The sequence below is a fragment of the Trematomus bernacchii genome, unplaced genomic scaffold (assembly GCF_902827165.1).
Source record: "Trematomus bernacchii unplaced genomic scaffold, fTreBer1.1, whole genome shotgun sequence".
Taxonomy (NCBI): Eukaryota; Metazoa; Chordata; class Actinopteri; order Perciformes; family Nototheniidae; genus Trematomus; species Trematomus bernacchii.
Genome location: NW_022987513.1, coordinates 5357940 through 5382016, shown reverse-complemented (window position 1 = coordinate 5382016; position 24077 = coordinate 5357940). Strand labels below are relative to the sequence as shown.

Sequence of the window (24077 nt, the reverse complement as noted above, 5' to 3'; positions counted from 1 at the left end):
ACATTTACTGTTGCATTCAATACTACAGACCCAAAGAGGAGAGGACATTAGCCTACATAGCCAAGTGAATCCCAAACGGTGGTAACCTACCTAGTGATATGCAAGAGCTTTGCTTAACACAGAATAAATATCATACTAATGTCCCCGCCAGTCTTGACATTACTGAGTCAAAAAAACCTTTAAAAGACAACATGGCGGCGCCTAGCAAGAACTTGAGAAGATGCTTCAAGGCTACTTCATTCTGGGATATAGGCTACAGTCACAGAGCAAGAAGAAGAGCAAAGGCAAGGTAAGTATTTGTTGTTATATTTTGTGTATCTGCAGTTGGAAGGCTACTTTGGAAATGTGGATAGGTACATTGTCTGAAGTTTGGGAAACTTGAGCCTAGCATGTAGGCTATTTAGCATACAGTAAACTGACATTGACGTGTCAAATCAGTGTAGTGGTTCTTTAGTGCAAATTATTTAAAAATATTCCTTATTTTCCTGCGAAAACTTTCAGAGCACTGCCATAATTGCTTTCCGCGCTTCTCCTATCATGCCTTAACTTTGAAAAACCCATCCGGAAGTACTTATTTTAACCGTTGTGAGCTTGACGTTGTCCAGACGCACTCTTGCTGAAACGCAAAGTGCGCTGCTGTCCGTGCGGAGGCAGAGCGAGTGAACAGACAGGAGCAGAGGAGAGCGGCGGCACCTGCTGCGGGACATGTTGTGTTTGTTGGTATAAATTAAAAACTGCTGCTCCACCTGCACTGATATGACCAATGCGCACCCAGTTTTTGGGTGTGACAAACCTCTTGCGCGTGTGTATGGCAGGTTTGGGCATTTATCCAGGCTGAGTGGAGGCGTGGATGACTTGACTCATGATCATTGATCACCATCACTCCTGCTGATGTGTTTTGGACGTTTTCTTCCTGGTTGGTCTGTCCAGGGCTGATGTTCTGGGGACACAAACTGCGGATGTGCCAGTGATTTATTTGTTGATGTGGTGAGCGGCTGAAGTTGAAGTCTTGCTCCTGAAGGTGTGAGCTCCAAATGCATTCGCTCCTGGGCCGGGAGAAGAAAGAAGAAGAAGCCGGGTTCGGGATCGATCTGGGTCTGTCTCCGGGCTTTCTGCCCCACGCTGCCACCATGTTCAGCTGTGTGGGCTGTTTCTGGGTGCTCCTCTCCTCCGCTCTGGTCGCCGTGTGCAGTTTCAGCTTCATATCCCCTGCCTGGATTGTTAAGGACCAGCTGAGGAACAACAACCACCACCTCCACCACCACAACAACAAGGACTCTGTGAGCTTCGGCTTGCTATGGCACTGCTCAGAGTCTCTGGATCACATGTACCGATGCTACACCTTCGGGGGACTGGGCAAATTCGCAGAGATCCCCTCCAGCTCCTGGCAGGTAGGCGACCAAACACACCCATACAAGTCCATCCCATGTGGATGGATAAGAACATGTGGGCCATCAAGTGGGAATGGCATGGCATTATAAGAACCAGGAAAGAAGAGTAGTTGGCTTTATGAGCCCAAGATGAATAAATATGAGCAAATAATCCAGCCTTTTAATCATAATCACGTCTAAATTACTGCACCCAATCAAGAAAATCACACCTGATGAAGAAAATGACATGCATTTAAATATGTTTGTTTTGCATCCATAAAGAGTAATTTATCCATACATTTTTAACCTATAATAGTTTAAATTACTTTTATTCCATGTATCCTCAAAGGTTCATTTTATTGTTTGGTGATTCTGTTTTGCAAAGCTGCAGTAACTTTCCCAGGTTTTCATGACCTCAGATGATCAATCTCAAACCGTATAAAACTCAATGAAGCAACAAATATTTAAAATGGCTCTGATTGTCCTCCTAAACCAACTTTCTGGAGGACACATTTGGTGACGATGCAGGCAGAAAGAATGATTCATTGATCTGCGGCTGTATCATACAGAGCAGCATCTGCAGCACAGCACGCCAAACACACAACAAAGCGGTGGAAAGTGGCTGTAGGTTGGCAGGCTGCTCACCCATCAGGACTCCTCCATCAGTAGCAGGAAGTTCTGTTCAAGTCAAATCGAACCCGGTTAGCGAATGTGCGACTATTGGAGCATGCTGCATTCTCCCTACCTATGGTTTTAAACATCAGTGCAGGTATATCCAGCAACAAACACCTGCAGGAAAAATAGCGAGGTTGTTGGATCTGTGTGACATCCCTTGACTTAAAAGTTCGAATTCTTCCAGGTTTTTGCTGATACTGAAGAAGTTTCAGGCTTATTAGAGCAAAAAAGGTTGGCCTTGCTATAAGACTCTTAACTGGGACGCTCACTTTTCATGCAAGTGGTGGATTCATATCATTTGTTTCTACATGCAGGCTGTTTGGCACCCCCCATACTTAAAATATTTTTTAAAGCTGCTACACTACACCAGCCACCTCTGGAGTTATGATTTATGCATGAAGAGGAATTAGCATTTGAAAGCGAGATATTAATAAGTTGCTGCTTGTGTGACTGTAGCGCAAGTGCCTGCAAAGAGGGGAAGAATGCAACGCCTGGGATTTTTCTCACAGGGAAGCATAGGTGTTGCAAACTGCAGAGGCAGATAGAGAGCAGTGAGCAAACACGGAACAGATCGGGATCTCTTTTATATTATTCATACATTAACGCGTCCTTTTGCTGAACTAAAGTGTAGCACGCTATAAGGCTCATTTGGTAAAAAATGCTCAGCCAGTTAGCAAGTTGTCAGTGAGTCAATTAGTGGGGCCAGCTATGAGCTCCTCCTGCAGTTTGTTTGTTAGTGAGTGTGATGGAGCTGCTTTCCTGCGCAGAGCTACATGTGTCATTACAGTGGGCGCACCATCCTTCCATTAATAAAGGTGAAGGGGCCATTACGTTTTCATCAGAGCCACTTTATTACTCCACCACTCCTCACTGATGTGCACGTCGTGTTGCTGATGCCTTCCATTTTCAACACAAACCTGCAGCAGTATCGTATATATATAACATATATATATATCAAACACGCCTCAGCAGCCATTAGTCCCACTCTGTGTTGTGTTGGTAGAAGAAGACAACTGTATATTGAGCTCCGTGGAGTGGAATAGTAGTACTCTTGTGTTGATGGGGAAAAGACCAGCTGAGCCCTGTGGATGCTGTGCAAGGGAGCCAGAGGAGGGTGAAGACAGGACAGGGGAGGAGGAGGAGGAGGAGGCTCCCTGAGATGCTGGCCTACTTGTGCTGTAGTTTATCTCAGGCTTTCACTGTTGTTGCTTAGTTGTCAAAAGCTTTTTCTCGGTCCGTGCTGCAGTCCAGTGTTGGCCGTCCCCAGACTGGCACGCCCTGCTTCCATTAAAAGAGGGAGGCAAACAAACAGGCTTTTTCCCTGTTTATTTCATATGGAAAGGAGAGTAGAGATGGGAAAGATTCCCATGTGTGGCAACCTCAAGATTTGTTGATCGCCGTGTAGTTTTGCTTGTTATGTGCATTTGTGTTCGTAGTATGTTAAAGTTTCAATCCACCAGCATTTTGCCTTTTATATTAGTCCTGGTGTGTGTGTGTTGCACGCATGGGGCTTAAGAATTAACACTGCCCACATGTTACACTAGTTGAATGCTGTCATGGAAGCGTACATTGCGAAAAAGAATCCCCTGTATGGTATTATATTGATTTTAAACCTGAAGCAAGCTGAAGGACCACAATAAAACAAGTTGCTTGCAAGGTGTTGCGTTAACTGGCACCAGAAAAGACCTGCTTCATTAAAAAGTGGCCCCTCAAAATAAGAACTACATAACCCTTAAAGCAGCATCCATATTCGTTTGACTTTTCAGATACAGTCGGATTCACAACTTGGATGTTTTTGCGAGTTGGTCTGTATTCATGGTCACCCATTCATGTTTTTCAGGTGATCATGACAAGCTTTCGACAACAGTAGAGTTATCAAACACTCTTACTACTGGTTTTACCCATAAATAATTCCTTGTATGACTTCTAGTTTCTGCTTGGTTGTCTGATTTGCCATCAGAGCAGATGTAGAGCAGCGGTGGTGTGCTAACATGTTTGTGTCCTGGCACGGCACGCATGAGCGTTTACATGCATGAACACAATTGAGTGAAAGTGTTAAAGTGTGAGTGCTGTGGTGGGTTCGCGGTTGAAGGGGTGCACACTGAGCTGCTGCTAGGTAAAGTGTGAAGGAGGAGGAGGTTAGCATGCCAGAAACCATTTTCACCTTACCTTGTTAACAGCTTATGTGCTTCCAGCTGCTTCACAGTGCTAAACACTGTATTTGGATTAGCTTGGCCTCTGTGCTAACAAGCCCACAGCCCAGACACAAGAGAGTGTGTCTGTGTGTGTGTAAACAGGAGGTGATTTACTGTGTGTGTTTGCTGGCTCTGTGGTGGCACATGCATGCCCACTGAACGTCAAGGTCGTCTTAAAGCCTAAACGAGTCGTGGCCGAGCTCCAGGAACATTGATTGGAAAATGTCTGAGTTCCTGCTCATCTTTTGTCTGTCTTTGGAGAAAATGGCAGTTTTTCAATGCTGAGGAAAAAGAGAGGAAGTGACTGGCTTCCATTGAACTCCTCTGACACAAGAGACAAAACATTAGTCCCAAGTTGCCTTCTTCACATGCCAGGAAGATGAATTATAGACGTTACTGGAGATGTTTCACCACGCCTAATTGCCAGCTACCTATGAAGAACACTTACTGGTGCATAAACCCTGCAAGATGCTCTAAATGTCATTTCACCACTCAGTGAGCCAGAACTTGTTTTAAGTAGATAGATAACTCATTCAATGGAATTCACTCGTGATTCTTTTGTCTATCTGCTACTCAGCTATTGTCTTTGCCCTCCTTCGTTAATGTCAATATCTAAAGAAGTTTCACTCTGGGAGAACAGGAAACTAAAGATTACAGGACGCTTTATTTTAATGTATTTCTTGTGTGAGAATTTCAATTTGTTGGGAATAGTCAAAAGGATTTTAAAGCATTCTAAAAGTCAGGATGTAATCTAAATTTTACCGCTTTAGCGAGATAAATATTATACAGGTAGTAAAGTAAAACGGTGGTGTGCAGTGGAATAATATTCACTGCGTGTGTTGCACTTTATGCAGTGTACAGCAGGTTACTGTAGAAACTAAGAATGGATTTATTTTATCATGTATCTGATGTAATACTTTCTGGTAAGTTACATTTTAAATTGGTATATTTGTGTGTACTTTTTGAAGAATCTTTCAACGTTGTACCTTTTCCTTACCTTACTGAAGTTCAATACAATGGAAATCAATTTAAAGGGGCCCTATTATGGCTTTTGGGGTTTTCCATTTCCTGTAGCGTGTTAAAAATGTGTTTGTGCATGTAAATGGTCTGTAAAGGCTAAAATCCCAAAGTTCCCTTCAAAGGAAGTTACTCTCCCACATTCCCCCCCCCCCCACTTTTTGTTATATTCCATGGAATGCTCTTAACATCCCGATAGCAATGAATATCTTAAGTGCTTTGACAAAAAATCCATAAAAAAATGTCATCTGTGGAAGCCGTAGTACTGTAAAAAGCACGACCAATCATTTTAGCCGGCCCGGCTAAAATAACTGGATGGCCTACCTGCCTGTCAGCCTTCCATCTGTGCACAAACTTATCTCGTGCCCTCATTGGTCATGTGCGCGTTCGTGTGTGTTGGAGGAGGGGCTCTGTAAGGAAGTGGCAGATTTTTTTCCGGTTGTGTATTTTCAAATTCTAGCGATCTCGAGCTGGTTTCTCCGAAATTACCTACCCCACCTTTTAAGGGGTTTTATTCATGTGTACATCAGTGGAATTTCCCTTAGGGTATTAAGGTTTGAGTCGAGTTACATGGTTAAAGATGTTGTATCAATTTCTCACGGTTATATCATTTTTTGAATCTTGTGGGAAAGGTGTTTTTTTTCAAATTCAATACGAGGGTATATGAAAAACAGTAATAACCCAGGGGGGAGCCTAGCTGTTTAGCTTTAACACAATAAAACATAACATTCACTCTCCCCTTGCCACCCGAATCCTTTTTGTACCCTTAAAGGGAAACTCTACCAATTGAACACATCAGAGGCTGTTTACAGGTCTTGGGAGTATTACTGCAAATGTGAATACAAGTTGTAAAAAGCCTTCTGTAGCTCCATAGGGAGCTGATGAATCTGATACATACAGGGACGATTGGGACCGAATTTAGGCCTGACAACATGAATGAATCACTTTGAGTCATTTTGAAAAGAAAATGCCTAAAATCTCTGTTTCCAGATTCTCCACTGAGAATATTTTCTGGTTTTCTAAGTCTTTTAGGGATAGTGAACTAAATATCTCTGAGCTTTAAACTGTTAGGGAAAACAAGGAATATAAGATGTTACCCCCCCACTTCAGGAATTGTGTATATGTTGAGTTGTGTTCATACATTATTCAAAATGTTTTCAAATATTTTGTAAACCTAGAGGAAACTATATTTTTGATCAAGAATCTGTTAGAAGCTTTTATACATTTACTTTATGTCCAGTTAGAGCCACATTTTGGACAACACACCTATTAGATATTTGTCCCTTAAATCTTAATAATCAAACTTGTTAGGGTTTTCGTCAACAGACTTCTGGCTATAAAGTTATTAAAGACACAAGCTTGCAAAATGTTTTTGTGGCCCCTCCTTGTGTCCACTGGGAAAAAATGAAACTCTTTTAAGTAGTGTTTTTAATCTCCGGGTCCATTTGTTTTAGAGAGAAGGAGACCTCTTTGATTCGGTTCACGGTAAAAAAAACCTCTTGAATGATGAGCAATGAAGAAGCTAACTCCCATGATCCCCTAAACTCTTTCTGGTGGCAATAAATCACATATTGTACGTTAGAAATTGTGGAAATGCCGAAATATCAAATGCACTATTTCTCTCTTACAAGATATGTCATGTGCCCTCCCAGGCAGAACATGATGGTGTGCACTTGCTGGACACCAGGGTCAGATAGAGGCACAGTGCGCCGCCTCATAACAGAATGATGGACAAGGTCTGGCCTTTATCTCTCCGAACAACACCAGAGAAGTGAAGGGTCTGTGCTCTGAGCTGGCTGCAGGGGGCCTCGATATGTCCAATGAAAGACACACATTCCCAAGGGAGTCAGTGTATACCTTGCCACTTGCTGAAAAATACAGCAGCTCAACAGACGAGCAGAGGTTTGTGAGATCTTCCCTGAACAGAGAGGCGTCACTTCGCTCTTGATGCAGGCGCGAGTTGCTCCTTAGATTCACCGTGGTAGTAAAACATTCTCCTTTAATGCTAATGGAGAATCTCTATGTTGAAAGCCATTTGTGTAAAAGTGTGTCAGCCTGTTATGAGGTCTAATGCACGTGTTGTATTCCTCCCCCCCCCCGCCCTGTGGGGAGTCCACTGCCTTGTTTTTTCACAAGAAACAAAAGGCTGACTTGTCTGGCTGCTTTTACTTGCCGACCTCATTCTGTAATGTACGGTTCTTTCTACAGAGGCACGTTCACGGCGCACACGAGTATGATTAGATAACTCGGAGTGATGTGTTGTACCCTCACACTTTTACACGGCGAGATGAAAAGAGGAATGCAAATGCACGCACACATACAAAAAGAAAATCTCCCACCCGTCAGAGTGTGATCAAAAGAGACGTTGATGTGATGTACAGTGGCTGTCCATGTCAGCGCTGATGCAGTAATTAGAGGTTCAGGGAGGAAATGCCAAAGGACATTAGAAGAGTATAGAAAGAAGTACACTCTGGGAGTTATCTCAATAACATTGCTTTCTTTGTTACTTTCCAGATTGCACATTATACATTCAAATCTGCAAAAAAATCAGCTCCTTTTGGCGGTTTTATAACAGGAATTCCACCTGTAAATTGCAGCTATCATCTCCAGTCCATTCCCCATCTGCCCTCTCCTGACCTTTAATCTAGCGCTTTGTTGTCCGTGCTCTTATCTGTGAACGGTGTTTTATGTCGTCTTCTCCCGCCAAGTTGTTTTTCAGTTTTACTCATCATCTCCATGCTGGTGGCAAAGCCTATAACCGCTGCTTTACGACACAAACATATCCCTGTCTCGGCCCATTATAATTTAGCTGTGCTTTGTAATTGGTTGTCTGTTCACCTTGACTTACACCAGGTAAATAAATAGACTCATTGCGAAAAAGTTGAGCGTGGAGCAGGAGAAGGCGTTGCAGAAGCAGGAAGGAGAGATAGATGTTTGGTCCTTTTGACAGCAAGTAAATATGAAATATGGTGTGCTGGCTTATTATCATACTGTGCATGTTTTTACTTCAAGGCCACCGTCTGACTGGTGACAAAATGAATGGTAGGCGGCGTGTATACAGGGGAGTGTTTTACAGTGATAGATTTGGGGATGAATGGGGCTGGCCACTTGGATGGCAGCCTGATTCTTGTTTTTTACTCTTTCACAAGCCACAATTTGTTTTGCCTTTTCTCATGTAGCCTTGTGATTTGACCACAATAACTTTTGGAATGGGTCACATTGTGTAATTGTATGTGGCTGTTTTTCATCCTTTGTGGTATGCCTCTGATTTGAGTGGTTTGTTGAATTTCTTTCATTTCAGGTTGTCTATGGAAGGCTTTTCATTATTCTGGAAATCTAATTCTTGAATTCAGCCTCTGAGAGTGGAGTTGAACATGAATTGTTTTGCCCATCTCAGGAAGTCTTCCAAGTCTCTGCAAGTTGCTTTTCTTGCTGTTTTAAGAAGAATGTGTTTTGTGTTTGTATCAGCAAGGTTCAATCAGCACTACTGCACTGACACAATCACACAGACACGATTCAAAGAGAGATATGACAATATATTTAGGCCTGGGAAATATGAAATATAACAATATTTTTTATTGTCAATATTGAAGTCGACAATAACATATTTAAGCAATACCATTTTTTTGTCCTACATATCAGGAGCATTAAAGGGGTTATGTTTTTCAAAGACACTATTACATAGAGACTGACCTATCAGGGTTTTTCCGCATGATAAAACATAGAATTGCGGGGAAAAGTTAAATATTTTTGGATTACTTTTGCTCTGCTTTGAGATGGGGTGTGTCCTTCCTCCAGACAATCCAATCTTGCTCTGCAGATTTGGTCACAAATTCCTGCATGTAAGATTTGGGTGGTGTGTGTGTGGGTGGGCAGGCAGGCGAGGCGGGTCAAGAGGTCAGCGCGGCAAACGGGGCGGGAATTGAAAGTGCAGAGGAACAGCTGTCGAGATGATGGATAGAACAGGTGTCTTTTGGAGAGAGGAGGAGTGGGAGGAGACAGAGGGGGACATGTTGATCTGCATTTTATTCCCATCTAGGTGAAGCAGGGAGGAAATCAGTCTGGCTGAGAAGGAGAAGGATTTATGATCTCATCAGCCTTGATGGATGGATGGTACCTGCGGCGTGTGACTATTTTCTGCTTCCTATTCATATCTGATATTTCACACTCTCACAGCAGCAGTGGGCACGGCAAACCACTTGCTAGTATAAGAGTTAGCGCTGGGCAAAAATAGTCGACCAACAGACCAGAAACGTTTATTCAAATACTGGCTGATTTCCCAGCAAACGCGTGGACACTGTGAGCGTTTATCTCGCTTATGAATTATACTCTTTGCTTCGGCGATATTTAAGAGTCTCTGATCAGCAGTTCCCAGGTAGACACAGCGAGCAGTCTGACTGATAAGGGGGGGGTGGGGGGGGTGGGGTGGGGTGTGTTACTGAAAGCTGTTCCCTCCACAGGGAAACGGCTGAGTCAGCGGGCACCTGGAAGCCTCTGTCCATTTGTTAACTGGCCTGTCACCTCCACTGCCTTCACTGTGGATCCTGCGGGTAGTTTATATATTGATTTAACGGGGAGCCTTTCTCAATTTTTTAACATAAATGATGGCTCACTTGGCTCGATGCACTGTAGCCACGCGAGTCGGCCTCCATCAGTAGTCAGAGCACAGGGGTTGCAGGTAGCAGAGCTCAGGGTAAAACACATCCGTACAGTGAAGCCACCTCTTTGAGTTGACGCTCTTGAATCGATAAAATACGCTAGTGGAAGGCGAAGACAGTAGTTTGATGGAACAAACTCTAATTTTGTGATTTCTCCACAGCAACGGGATCGTTTTTTCTGCTCCACTTTTCGGTTTCTCTCAAATCCTGCAACATCAAAACATAAAGCTCCTGGGATCCCGCCAAGCTCCCAAACATAACTTCTCTGAAACCCGGAGCGAGTCGCACGGCTTCAGAGAAAAAACATCCACAAGTCCCATGCGTGTAGACTTTTTTCCGTGTTATATAAAGGGAAACGTCTCTGCATTTCTGCTTTGACATAACTCTTATAAAGTCTTACACAGTTTAAACATGTTAGACATTTAAATAAATAAGCGTTTTGGTACCATGATAGCCCCCTCAAACATGTAGTTCAGTGGGTGAAGTGCAGCACCTGGTTATGCATACAGAAAAATATTCCGCACTTGTTTATTCTTTTAGTTTTAAAAGTGAGGGTATTTGAATAATCTCTACCAACAGCCTTTGGTAATGAGAGTTGTGATTTCTGTTTAATGAAATATGGACCAATCCTGTTTGAGCAGGCTTTGGTTGCATGCAGGTAAACAGATAAACTAATGCTATTGGTTTGGTGTGATGCAAGTTCGCTTTCTTTTCGGAGGAAAATATTCCTTACCAAAGAGTTAATTTCCTGCTCTCACTGCAACAGTGAAGCGTTTGCTGCTGTGCTAATGTGCAGCTCCGCGGTGGGAACAGAATGAGTTTGGCACGGGTAGAAGCAGACGCATAATTAAGTCATTTGGATGCAAGACAATTCGTCCATCAGTGTTTCATTTCAGATTTTTTTTCTTGGATTGTTTGTTCTTCCTCCAAGGCCAGAATATTAGAGATACCTGCATTTAGTGTTTATTCCCATTAGTGCAAATTAAAGTAACAACTTTAATATGACTGGCTGGCTGTTTTTCTTGTAAAACTCACTTATGCTCTTAAACATTGTTACTTTGTTAATGGAATCATGCATTTAGATAATTGTTTAGTTGAATTCTCATTAAAGAAAGCACTATTAATGGTTAAACACAAGCTGAACTGGCTTATCATTTATCAGCGTTCGCCCAGTACGCCGTTGAGAAAGTAAATCACAACACTGAGCTTAATTAGTGACCTGCTCTGCAACGACAAACTGTCCTCATATAAGATGAAGCATCTCAGCAGCATGTTGTTGTCCAGTTACATCATTCATTCATCATTCACCTCCAGCCTCTATAGGCCAGACTCCGGGCTCCTTAACATGCAACAGACGCTCTCACTTTATCACACTGATGCAACTGTGATCCAGACCTGGTAACACTTTACTTATTAGCCTTGAAGAGATCTACTTTCCTCTTGATTTGCGTGATAAAAGAACATTCCTGACTTATTTAGCTGAAAGAGCACTGTTGCATCTTGGGATAAAACCATAGAGGTGTGGTTTGACTCTCAAACAACAGATATTAATTCAGTTATGTAAAACGTTTCTAAATAGGGCCCTGCTTCTTTATATATGGGGTTGGGGAGGTTTGCTGTATTCTGAGTGGACCAGTCTGCAATGGCTGATGCAATGAAGCTGAGTGGTGGAGGCACATTTTCAGTCGCTACAGTACAGTATGCATGAATTATGAAATGTGCACTTGGGACCAGCGGTAGTGCAGATCATGAATAAATGCAACAGCAAGCTGGGCTGTGTGAGTTTTTTGAGGGTGTGAGAGCTGAAGGACGGCCTCCACTGAAGCCCACACGCTCTCTTGAACTTCTCCATTACAGGTGGACACTCTTCAAGTCCTCTAAAATGTATTTTTACAAACGTATCTCTTTAAACTGGGGGAGGTCTGTACTTGTGTATCAAATGCCAGTCTGCAACGGCTATTCATATTTCATGACATTTCTGAATAAATCTCGAAATTACCTTTTTTTTCTTCTTCTGCAGACCCACAAAGCATCTGGGAATAGTCATCCGGTTCAAACTGGATTGCTGAAAGTAGCTCAGTCTTTACAAGTTGCACTCCTCTACAAATTGCTGATTAAACCATTTTCACACACTTTTTAGAATAATTAATTTCCGAGCTCATCTCAGTCTTTGCAACAACATGTGGTAACACTTTATTTATCCCAACATCTCCATAATAAACAGATAAACGCAAATAAAACGAATGTCTGAAAGCTCGATATTTAAATGTTGTGTAACTAATCCATGCTAACTTAATGATCATCGAAAGTAATCATGGCATTTCTTATCAAGCTTTTTATTGGTGCAGTTAAAAAAAAGTATTTGTTAATCCTGGATTAGTTGAATACAGGTTCATTTTACTTTATTAAAAAGGAAAAATTACTCAAAACCATTATGGGCTTTTATACAGAATGACACATTTGCTACTTGCGAAAATAGTATTAAATGTTGAGCACTTCCTGTTTCCAAAGTGGGCGTGGCTACTTTCACCACTCTTAACCTGTTAAGCCCGAGAGACCCCGGTACCGGGGCACTGCCGCAACATCTTGCAGGAAACAGTGTCTGAGGGCATGTTCATTTAATAAACTATGAATGTTTTATATCCATGTAACGGGAAGAAACTCATCTAACTGATAATTTATTTATTTTTTTCAAAAGAAAACCCACAATGCTAACACTGAGCCTCTGAATTAGCAACGAGCGAAAAATGCTAACAGATTACTGCACCGAAAATCACTCACAAAACCTTATTATTTATCTCTTCTCTACATCCATGACATCGATTCACATCGTGAGGTGACACAGAATCGATGGGTACCCACATTATCACTGAATTATACGAATTCGCGACGTTATAAACAAAAACAGACATCAAAACAGGTGACGCTAGGTAGCTAAAAATGCTAACATTTTTACCTTGGCTCTGTAGTCTCTCCAAAGTGGTCTTCAATGGCATTAAAACGATAAAAACGCTGCTGAAGTTAATCCATAGGTTAATCCAATGTGTCTGTGTCCCTTTGAAATGATTTCTGATAATCCATGAGCAATGAGACGGATAATCCATGCTTTTACGTTTCTAGATGTCAGAGCTAGACTGTAGCTTCACTCTAATGCAAAATTACATGCGCAAAGCCCCCACCTTTTTGTTTCACAATGAGTGTGTGTGGGGGACTCCCCCTTCGATTCTATTGGCTCTAACGGTCAGAAAGAGGTGTCAACCATCAAAATCGACCAATGGGTTCCAGAGATATGAAAAAAACCCAAATCACCTCAGAGGTGGAGTGGTTTTGGCTAAACCTCTCTAAAAAGGTCAAATGTCACTTGTTTTGCATCAATCTTGATACAGGGTACTTATTATATGTTGTACTTTGGATTCCTAAAGCTTTTAGTCTACTAACCCATCATACAAGGGTAGTTTTCACTATCTGTAAAAAAGAATTTTTGGACGGACACTATAATTTACAGTTTTTTACTATGTAAAATCTGAATTTTCTTTAAAATAAAAAACATCTATATTGATTCTGACTTTTCTACATCCAACTCACAGGTTTATCATTACTTTGAGAAAAAAGATTATTAATTTAACCCTTTTAGAAGGGAAGATATGGTCATTTGTTCTGGGAATGTAATCTTTGAGCCTGAGACCTGAAAAACAGGCTCAGGGCTTAACAGGTTAAGAAATGTGTTATGAAATGTTAATGTCCCATATTAAATGTGTCCATATTTTATTTATTAGTTTTTTGATCATGTAGGCCTGAAGGACTATTATTACACCAGCAGATAATCTCCCCTTTCCTAATAAACTGCATATTATCATTGGAAAATCATAAATCTATGACATTTTTTGACATGACAATCATTTGCACTTTAAAATAAGCACTTCACTCCAAAACCTCTCACATATTCGAGCAGATTGTTAATAAACCTGCACTTTTGAAGTTCTAAAAACTGTTCAAAATGTAACTGAAGAATCTAGGCTCATATCAAATGGTCTTCTAGCCATCTCACCCGAATAATACCTCAGGTAACCATGTATAATAATCACAGTTAAAAGCAGTACTTTGATAAAAGTAAATTCTGTGCAAATGCTGGATTAGATTTACAATTCACATGAAAACAACATTTTCCATGTGCTTTCCAAGAAATATATTTTTCTTTTCATCTCCACTGTGACAGTTGTCGTACGTGGGCTGATGCCGTTTAGTCGTAAGACCCGGTTTATTTTGTTTAACTTCAAACAGGACTAAATGAGCTTCATCTTCTGGGAGGATAATGCCTCCACAGATGGGTTCTTCCTGTATGTGGGCTGAAGTGTTATTGTAACAGTGAGAGAGTGTACAGTGTTTCTTTTTCACTTTGAAACAGCACAGTGCTCCTCCCTTCCTCTCCCCCACATCTTCTCTTGCATTTCTCCCCCATCCTCTCATCTCAAAGTCTCCCCACAGCTCTCTCTCTCCTGCAGTGCTGTCTTTTTTGATGTAAAAAGATGAACCACCATTTCTGAATAGGCGCGTCAATGTGCACCAATTACTCTCTTCTGTTTGTTGGGATGCCAAACATAGGTTTGTTCTAACGAGCAAACGTAATGATTAACAATTATCGCCGCGCATTTTTTCTCTACTAAATTCAACTCTTCACTCCTAATTTTCTGAGTACGCTTCTCATCCATTTCTCATTAGCATCTGCTTTTAAAGCCAAGAAACAAAACAAGACCAATTCCATGGCTGGTGTCTTTTGAAGAGACTCAGGGGGCAACAGAGACAGGGAGGGGGAGGTCTGACTCCAAAGTATCAGTTGCCCTATAATTCATTACAGCATCTATTGAGAGAGAAGAGAAAGAAGAAACTTTGCCTCGGGGTCTCTCTCCTTTCTTACCCACCAGCCCCACACCCCCCACCAGCAGCAGCCTATTATAGGAGCTGAATCAAAACCTTTGGCCCCGGCTCTGAGGATGTCATCATTAAATCAGACGGCGAGGGATCCCACACATTTCAAACCAGCCATTTGATCCCCCTATCTGATCTTGTGTGATCTATTATGAACAAGAGTGCATCAGCGAGGAGAGAGAAGAGGAGGAATTAAGATGTTTTATTTTTTTCCTGCCTGCACCTCAACCTTTACACCCCCCTCCATCACTCCCCTCTCCTCTCCAGGACATCAACTAGCTTTTAATTGAGAGCAGCAGAGAGAGATGCAGAGAAAAGAAGCAGGAGAAGAAAGGAGTCAGAGTACACCCACCAGGTATAAGATGACTCTGATGCTGTGGTTTGGAGGCACGGGATGGCAGGAGAAGCTATAATGATGAGGATAGGAACTTTTTTATACAAAATCTCAGCAAACGCTTGCCTTTGGTTAGGCAGGTGCAGATATATAAGCTGTGTCCCTTGCATTGTGTGTTATCCCAGAAGGTTAACACGTGTTTAATGTTGTTACACGTGACTTTGTGACATAATGTGGCTGTTTGACACCGCACACTGAGTCAATTTCCCTAAAAAGGTGACATGGGTTTCGCCACGGCCGCGCTGCTTTAGGAGACCAGCAGCATGTCTGACTCTATTAACTCCGAAGTGAACATGAACGGACCAATCTTATTGAGTCACCAAAATAAATAATGGACCTATTTTTCACAAGCCACATATCTTAAGAACATTCAGATTCTACCATGGCATTTGTCAGACGGAAAAATCTAGAGAAATGTAACATTGTTCAAGATAAATATGTCTGATTTGTCTACCAGAGCAAAATACTCACAAGAGCTGGCAACACAGTGCGTTAACATTGGGCCAACTGTGTCACATTGTTAAGCTAACATCCACAAATGGCCGCCATAACCTACCTCACTAATATTCGTAATGCTTAACATATTTGTTAGCTGTGTAAATATCTAATGTTAGCCAAACTGAATTTAAATATATTAGACGATGCCATTTCAGGAGACAGGAGAAGTATAGTATTCATTACGATTGGTGCCAAATTCGCTTTATTTACTTATAGAACATCTTTGGTTTGGACAACAATAATACATGGTTAGGTTTGTGTGAAAATAAGCTTAATGTCATGTGACTCAGTGACATAGGTTCACTTGGCATGACGACATTTCCAGCTTTTGCCTTCACACTGAATACACAACTCACGTTTTTCTTGGCAAAAGTCTTGTATTTGTTTGACTCATCCCCCAAACCTCCCATAACACATGTAATGAATCTTAATACTACGTCCGACACTCTATTGACTAATTTTGCCACAGATGGGTTTACATTGAAGTTATTTGAAAGCCTGTTGCGTCTCATACAGATACTAAAGGGTGCTTGTGCGTCAGTATTTGACTCCCTGGCAGTTAGACCAGGCTGCAGCTCTGATCTCTGCTCTGTTAAAACGGTGTGTGTGGGCAGGTGGTGGTTAGCAATGCCAGATGGACACTTGATCACTTGTAATACAATTCTTGATGAACCCATTAAGGGAACCCATCGTAGGAGCCCTCATCATCAACAGTGAATCAGGGAGGGAATTTATTTGGCTGTTAAATCTTCACAGAGGATCAATGGGGCTGCAGTGTAGTTTAGAAGAACAGAGGTATTTTTCACGGAGCAATGCGCCTAAAATAGACACTTTTATCTGCGTCCTATAGCCCTACATAACAGTCTCTTGTACATGAGTCATTGTCTGCGCTGCTCTACCTGAGGGTTTCATGAGGATGATTCTCCTTTGGGATGATACCAGCATGCATCTCTTTCCTCTTCGTGCACCGCAGCTGATGTGAAACTACAGCTGTGGTTTCTGTCTTTCTCCAGCAGTTCTGGGACCAGAGGCTCACTGAAGTTTTTGGGCAGGTTGGCAGGTACCTGAGGCAGTTTATATTCTTACAACTGAGATACAAATCTTCTTCTAAACGTCTTTCTGAAAACGAAAAACACAATGGAGCACTCTGGCTTTAACGTGCTAAAGATCTCCATTAACTATTTATCTCTGGAGCAATTTTTGGTACCATTCTTTGCTTTTTGATGGTTTTTGGGAACATTTGGGCTGTAATTTCTACCTTTTTAACATCACTAGAGTCATCAAATATAATGTACCTTATACATTTTTCCTACCACTGGATTATCATTATTGGTTGCACAGTTCATTTAGTTAAAACCTGAAATAGTATGGAAGATAAACTTTAAAGAGACTTGTGAAAAAATGTCTTATTTAATCTCCAGTATGTGCAGACTGCAGAGTAATTATTAGTGTATAGAAATTGAGCCATAGACATTGCAGTAGCTGCTGTCAATGTGAACAAAGTGAAAAGTTCGTAACGACATCAGGACATGGTGCAGCTTTGGCCCATTGATCAACAATCATTTGGGTTCATCCATCAGCCCAGAGCGCAGAAGTGAAGTCCCTTTGGTCTCCAGGTGGTGCAGCAGGTGGTGGTCAGCTGTGGACAAACTGAAACCAGCCTCTCTGAAACACTGGGGGAAAAAAAGATGGATTGACCTGCTAAAAAATGATTGTTCTTCCCCTATTGACTCCCCAGACACCAAAAATGCAGTCAGTGCTCCTATGTTGAAATAAATCTACCTCATCCTTATATTTCTATGTTTCAATTGGTTTAAAGCAGTTTGATCAATCACAACTTTAATTCAGAATATGTAATGTGTGAGCGCAACGTAATCTGAAATGTATAACATTATGTAAGAGGCCATCTGCAAGACAAGGGTAATTCACACAAGATCTATACTAGGAATTCCTTCTAAATGAAAAATACTTTTCTCAATACCACTTCAATTCATGATTAGCTTTGTTTATTGTGTGTTTTGTCTCTTTTCTGGCAAAAAGAGAATCAGTAACCATAACTAGTTTGGGTGAGTGACACTTACGAGTGCAGTAAGAAAGACAATTATTTTAAAGGGGCGCTGTAATATTTAAACCGTATTATCACAGTGATAATACGGTTTAAATATTACAGCGCCTAAACAATATCAAAAAATGTTTAATTCTTTTAAATCACTGTTATCGTAATCACCAGTATATCCCAGCAACTTGAGTTCAAAACTAAGAGAACTCATTGACCCAGTTACTATGAATGACATGATGATGTTTAGTGACTCACTACAGTGTTTAGTGGACGCAGCAGATAAATGACACTCATCCAATAGAAACTGAATTAATAAAGATTTTATTTGAAATAGTATGACAGATTTCGTACACACATCCAATCCAGCTTTGAGGATTGTACATTAGTGTGTTTACTCACATTGGGGTCTCTGCTTCAGACACACTCCACTATGTTTGGTGGGTATATACAGTCCACTTAACAGAAGATGCAGTGAGAACAGAATTGACAGGTTGAGTTTTGTGAGGCCTCTCGAGACTCTGAACCAACTTCCTGCCCTGAACTGATCCAAGTCCCTGCACACCACGTACACACAAGCCTTTAAAGCGCAGTATTAGGGTGGGTGTGTTTCCTGCATCGGTTCATATATCGCATTTCTCCCAGTTGATTCAACTCTGTGTGAGTGTGTTTGTGTGTGTGAAAGCGACACTGACTGTACTAGAGGTTCCTGTGTTTTCATTTAACGTGACACCGACGACTCGGCACCACATTAAAGCATTGCTTTGCAGCAGGGAGCGTCCTGTGTGGGTCCCTGGGTGAAAACTCTTTCCAGGGTTTCTGTGTTTCTTGACTCTTAAAGGGCAAAGATTAGAGATATCGACATTGATACTATGAGTGATTCCAAAGTTGGTTAATGTCACAATTCATGGCCCGAACTGAATGGAAGCTTGTGTTTGTATCGCAAAGACAGAAAACATATTTAAACTGGACTGTGTACTAGGGATGGGAACGATTAATCGAATATTCGAAATTATTCAGGTATTCGAATATGAGAATATGAGTTATGAATATTTTTTATTGTAATTTTTTTTTTTTGGGAGGGGTGCTTAAGTTGATTACATATTATCAAATGGAATAATTCAATGTATACGACAGTGCCATAGCTAAGTGTGTTAGGTCTAAAGGTGAGTTTTGCTCCGCTCACCGGTCCCTCACAGCGGGCAGAGCTGCAGGTGCTGATCTCTCTCTCTCTCTCTCGTCCGGTTATACTTCACTCGCGTTTATGTCCAAATCCATCAGAAAACCAAGTTATGTTTTAAGCATGAAAGCTGTAGGCCTATAGCTGTCAACTGTTCAAACTGTGATCACCAGTTCAATACATTTGACAAATTCGACTTGGTTTCTATACTTATTTGAACATGTATTTATTTATTTTTCAAAATGTAATAAAAAAGAAAAGAAAAAGATTGTTAATTTTTTTTCCCACATTTTTTTTTTTTTATAGGATATGTACATTTCGGTTAATCGGTTAACCGTTTTTTTGGGGGTCGAATATTCGAATATACATTTGCTTTCAAATTCCCATCCCTACTGTGTACACTTTGTGTGTCATCAGGTTTATATAAACACAAAACGGCTTCAGTGACTCAGCCCAGAGTTGAATGCAGAAAGTTGGCTTTATAAGAAAATCTGCTAAATTGCAGAAAGCTGAACCTTCGCGCATGGGCCTTTAATTATTTAAGTATAACATTTTTAAATTATTCATTTTAATGTCATTACTTTGATAAAAATTCCTCACATCTCCCTCTACATAATGACATTAGAGATGGCACTTGACCTTATGTACCTCATTAAAAAGTTACAGCCTGAGTTTTCTTCCTGACTCAAAGTTCTCCTATTTCTTCAGAGGTAAGAAAGAAACATAAACTTCAGTTTGAAAATAAGCTGAACAATTCATCCAGCATTTTTTAAATCGCAAGATTGCCTCCTACAATATTTGTTAGAGGCGAAATCCATGACAAAATCCCATTTTAAATTGGATATTGTTCTGCTATAGAGTTCCTGGCCTTAAAATAACATTCTTACAGACAACATCTTTGTTAACTGCAAAAATCACAACATAATAAGTGTAATATTGTTTTAATATTAAATGTGAATAAATATAAAATAATGATGTACAAATAATAATGTGTTTAATATTCCAAATTATCTTGATTAATTATATTACAAATGCAATATCAGTCAATATAAATGCAATTAGATGCTTTTTATTACTAGATTATAACCAGTTGCACTTACCCACTAGGAACAAATGCTAGTCACATGGGCAAAATACCTGCTGGTAACAGCTACATACAAGAGGCCTATCACAGTATATTCTCTACTCGAAATGCAGAAACAAAGAAAAATAATTTCTTTATTTTCATTTAAATTTAGCTGAAATTATTGATATTGAGATTCAAATATTAGAAAACTACAGCTGGTGTTAGGGGGCCTATGCACTTGAAATAATGAAAAGCATGTGAGAGGAGTGTGTTCCGCTCCAGCAAACCATTGTTACAGTAGGACACAGTATGAACACCAATATGTCTTTTTCTGTTGGGAAAACATCTCTCTGTCTACTGTTCCTGAGGGCAGAAAATGATTTAAGGTTGTGTCTCAGAGCCATATCTCAAAGGATAACCAGAGCAGGTCGACAGCTCAGCGCACCTGTGTTCCATAATGCTTTTTTACTTTATTTGCTGAAGGCACACCTATACGAACCTCTCTGAGAGTACATTTCTGTCTCCTTCGTACACCCGCCTCGGCAGATGTATTTTTCTTTTTGGTCTGCAATCATTTTCATGCACTGTGCCACAGAACCAGAATGACTAGAAAACAAAAGTAATGATTTCACTCTGATTTGGACTAGCCAAACTTACTATGGCTCCTAACATAAATCTCAAAGTATCTTAACGTTTTTCCGGCCCTCACTCACTCACCAACATTTTCTGTGGCTAATATACATGTAAGTGTTGTACTCAGTGTGGGATTTGATAACTGTTGCAACCCTCCATATGATTTCCACTTACATGTGTTTGTATGCTAACTATGAGTGACTCTGCATATGCGTCCTTGTGTGTGTGTGTGTGTGTGTGTGTATGAGCTCCTCCATGTCCTCTTAAGTGCTCCTGAATGTCACATCCTATCTGCAGCCTGTCCCCGAGGCACAAATGGACACTCCATCCACTTGTCAGGTGATTAATCTCCGCTCCCCTCTCTCCCTCATCTCCTCTCCATCTCGTATTCACTCTGTACACGAGGCTTCAGCCACTCAGAGGAGCGTCACGCACACACACACTTATCCCTCTCCCAGTCTCCGCCCAGTGATGATCAATGAGGAAGACGGATGTATTATTCAGCACATTAATTTAGAGGCGGAGGCTTTTATTGTATTAAAGCTTTTGCAGTCAGTGTTCCTCTGAAAGATGAAGACACGGTATGAGCAAAAAGAGGGGAAAAGTACAAGGGAAGTTAACAGAAAGTGGACCAGAGAGGAAATCTGGGCTGATGCATTGTGGGAGGTGGTTGGAGCAGAAACACCTCTAGTGGCTCGGAGATGTTCAGGGAAGCTGTGTTAAAGTGCTAATGGGCTTCTAGAGGCAGAACACGTCACGGCCGATGCTTTAGCGCGACCGCTGGGCTCTCACACTGCTGAATGCTGATTAGTGATGGGAGGGCTGAGGATGGCATGCCAATAAATATTAACAATAAAGCAGACACGCAAAAGGAAGAGCCGTCCAGCAATATGGCAAACTGGTCACGTCTGCTTATCACTGGATCTGCAATCTCGCCTCACCTCTTGTCCTCCATAAAGGCGAGACATTGGATTGTAAAGTGGCGGGGTTATTTCTGTCAAGGGCCGAGGCCGGGCATTAGCCGTGTCCTCTCCCTGGCACTTCTGATGAGCAGACAGAAGAAATCCTCCATTTTCTCGCAGCACTGCACTGAAACATTTAGCTATTCAGCCAGGAGGCAAAGTGCGTTTAATGAGACCTGCCTTGCCATCTCCATCTTGTAACTCCCAATTGAGGGGACAATGAAATTTCATTGGCCCGTACTGTGTAATCCCCGGCTCCCTTAATGTAATTGGAAATCAAAGAGTCCCCTTTAGACTGTCCCTTTATTACTCAAAGCAGCTGGATGGAGGTTTTTTGTATCGGTTATTGGTCTCCAACAGGCTTAAGATGTGGGCCATTTATTGTGGGAAACCAATAAAGTTTCTTTATGATGGAGCCAGGTAGTCTTACATGTGTCTAGGTGCGTTTAGCCCTGAGTTTTATCAGCATTGTAACACTTGTATGCTCCAGGCCAGTTACTATTATTGCGGGATTAATTGGTGCTCGATGGTCAAATCCCATGGGTTATTGTCTGCATCGGGTATAAATTGAGTTTGGTCCCTTAGCATACCGTAAGATCTTAAATTCCCATAGGGTGCCAGCAGGTCATGCTAGCTTGTAAGGAAGGAGGCTAAGTAATGTTCTTTAGATTTTTGTAAAAATATGACCCATTTTTCGTATATGCAGTATAAACGTATATTTGGCTATATATAGCTTGGCTTCTAAAATGTTGTATTTAAATATGTCTGCACACTGGGGTTCCTAAACAATCTTGCATGAACTGGGTATGAACGGAAAGCTGAGGCATGTGATGATGTTAGCTCCCGTAGTACACACTTTATTATTGTGAGGAAATGCTTCAAAACTTGACCTTGCTGTTTAAAGTGAATGACTGACTAAAGGAATTCAGATGTATGGTTTTCAGCAGTATATTGACAACACATAGTTGTCTCTTCACCATTCAATTGATGCAACCTGCACATTTTCGAAGTCGAAATCTCCAAATGTCAAACGTTTTGGATAAATAATATTGTGCCAAGTGATCAAACGTTGTTACATTTTGCACCATGTTTTGTAGCAAATGATCACCCCCAAAATCGCTGAAACGTCTTAATACTCGGACATTATGGAGCATGAGAAATTGAGTGGCCATTATATACTTTTATATATCCTTCCCTTTTAACATTTTAATTGGTGCCTTACCAAAGAAAAAGTTTTACATTTGACAATCTTTTTCTATCTTTTACCAACAAAAACATATTTATTTACTCAACAATTCTCCACCCTTTCTAAGCCCCGCCCCCACGGCTCTCCCCTCCCGCTCCAGCTGTCGCAACGCCTCACCAGTTATTAAGACACAATTACAATCTATTTAGGAGGCATCACTGTAAGGACCAGTGATGTTGCAGCTCATTTCTACCAAATTAACTTGTGCACACACACACACACACACACACACACACACACACACACACACACACACACACACACACACACACACACACACACACACACACACACACACACACACACACACACACACAGTGTTGGGATTTGATTAATTGGGACACCATTGATTGAAATGTTGGTTGTTTTCTGTAAAAATAGCTGTGTGGCGCTCCGATAGCCTTTGTTGGTCTCTCGGGCTGTTTTTAAATGGCACATGGAAAATGTCATGTGTATGAATCTATTAGTGCTTGCAGATAATTAAGTGAGTGAAAAATGAGGGAAAACTTATGAAGCAGCTGAATTTACAGCGTTTGTGTGGAAATATTTAGATTTACGACCATTTACAGCAATGAAATTTACATTTTTATCCCAAGCAATCATGCATTTTTATGCCAATCGTCAATGTCAGACTCAATTTAGCTCACTATAACATCGTAACGTGTGTTTTATTGTTTAGTGAGTGAACCTTTATATACCTGAACATGGCTGCCCTCCCCCTCTGAGGCTTCACTCCCCTATACGAGACATGATGCACCTTTAATGTGTCGCGGCGAATTGAGAACAGCAGGGTGGGAGGTAGACTGCACACTGGGAGCCCACAAGGCACGCCAAGATCAAGCACCAGAGAGAAAGGAGACATTCCCCTGCATACATGAATATCATTCCAGCGAGGGAGGTAGAAGAACAAAGCCCACTGAAGTTAATGACTTTCTGTATCTTCAAGAGAGCGCTGCCTCTCTTCTGCCCTTTTGCAGTCCCCAGGTTCGAAAGAAGAAAAACAAGTAGCTGTGGCAGGAGATAAGAACTCTTATTGGCAGCATGTTTTTCCTATCATTATGTCCTGGTTACGGTATATTAAAGCACCTTTATTTTCATATTAACAATGGCTTAAGGCCACATGTCAATTTTTTACATTCAGCGCTTCTATTGATGTTTTTGAATGAAGATACGTTTTTATGTTGTAAAAAAAAAGGTTTTT

The 24077-nt window shown here is 41.1% G+C and overlaps 1 protein-coding gene across 1 annotated transcript in view; it reads left to right on the top strand.

Annotated features, from left to right (window-relative positions):
* Positions 1–674: 674 nt before the first annotated feature.
* The window catches only part of LOC117469698 (transmembrane protein 211), a 100939-nt gene continuing 77536 nt past the window's right edge, over positions 675–24077 (top strand). The window contains exon 1 of the mRNA XM_034114175.1: positions 675–1391. Within this exon, the coding sequence (XP_033970066.1) occupies positions 1035–1391 (357 nt within the window). The 5' untranslated portion in view covers positions 675–1034. The remainder of the gene's footprint in view (positions 1392–24077) is intronic.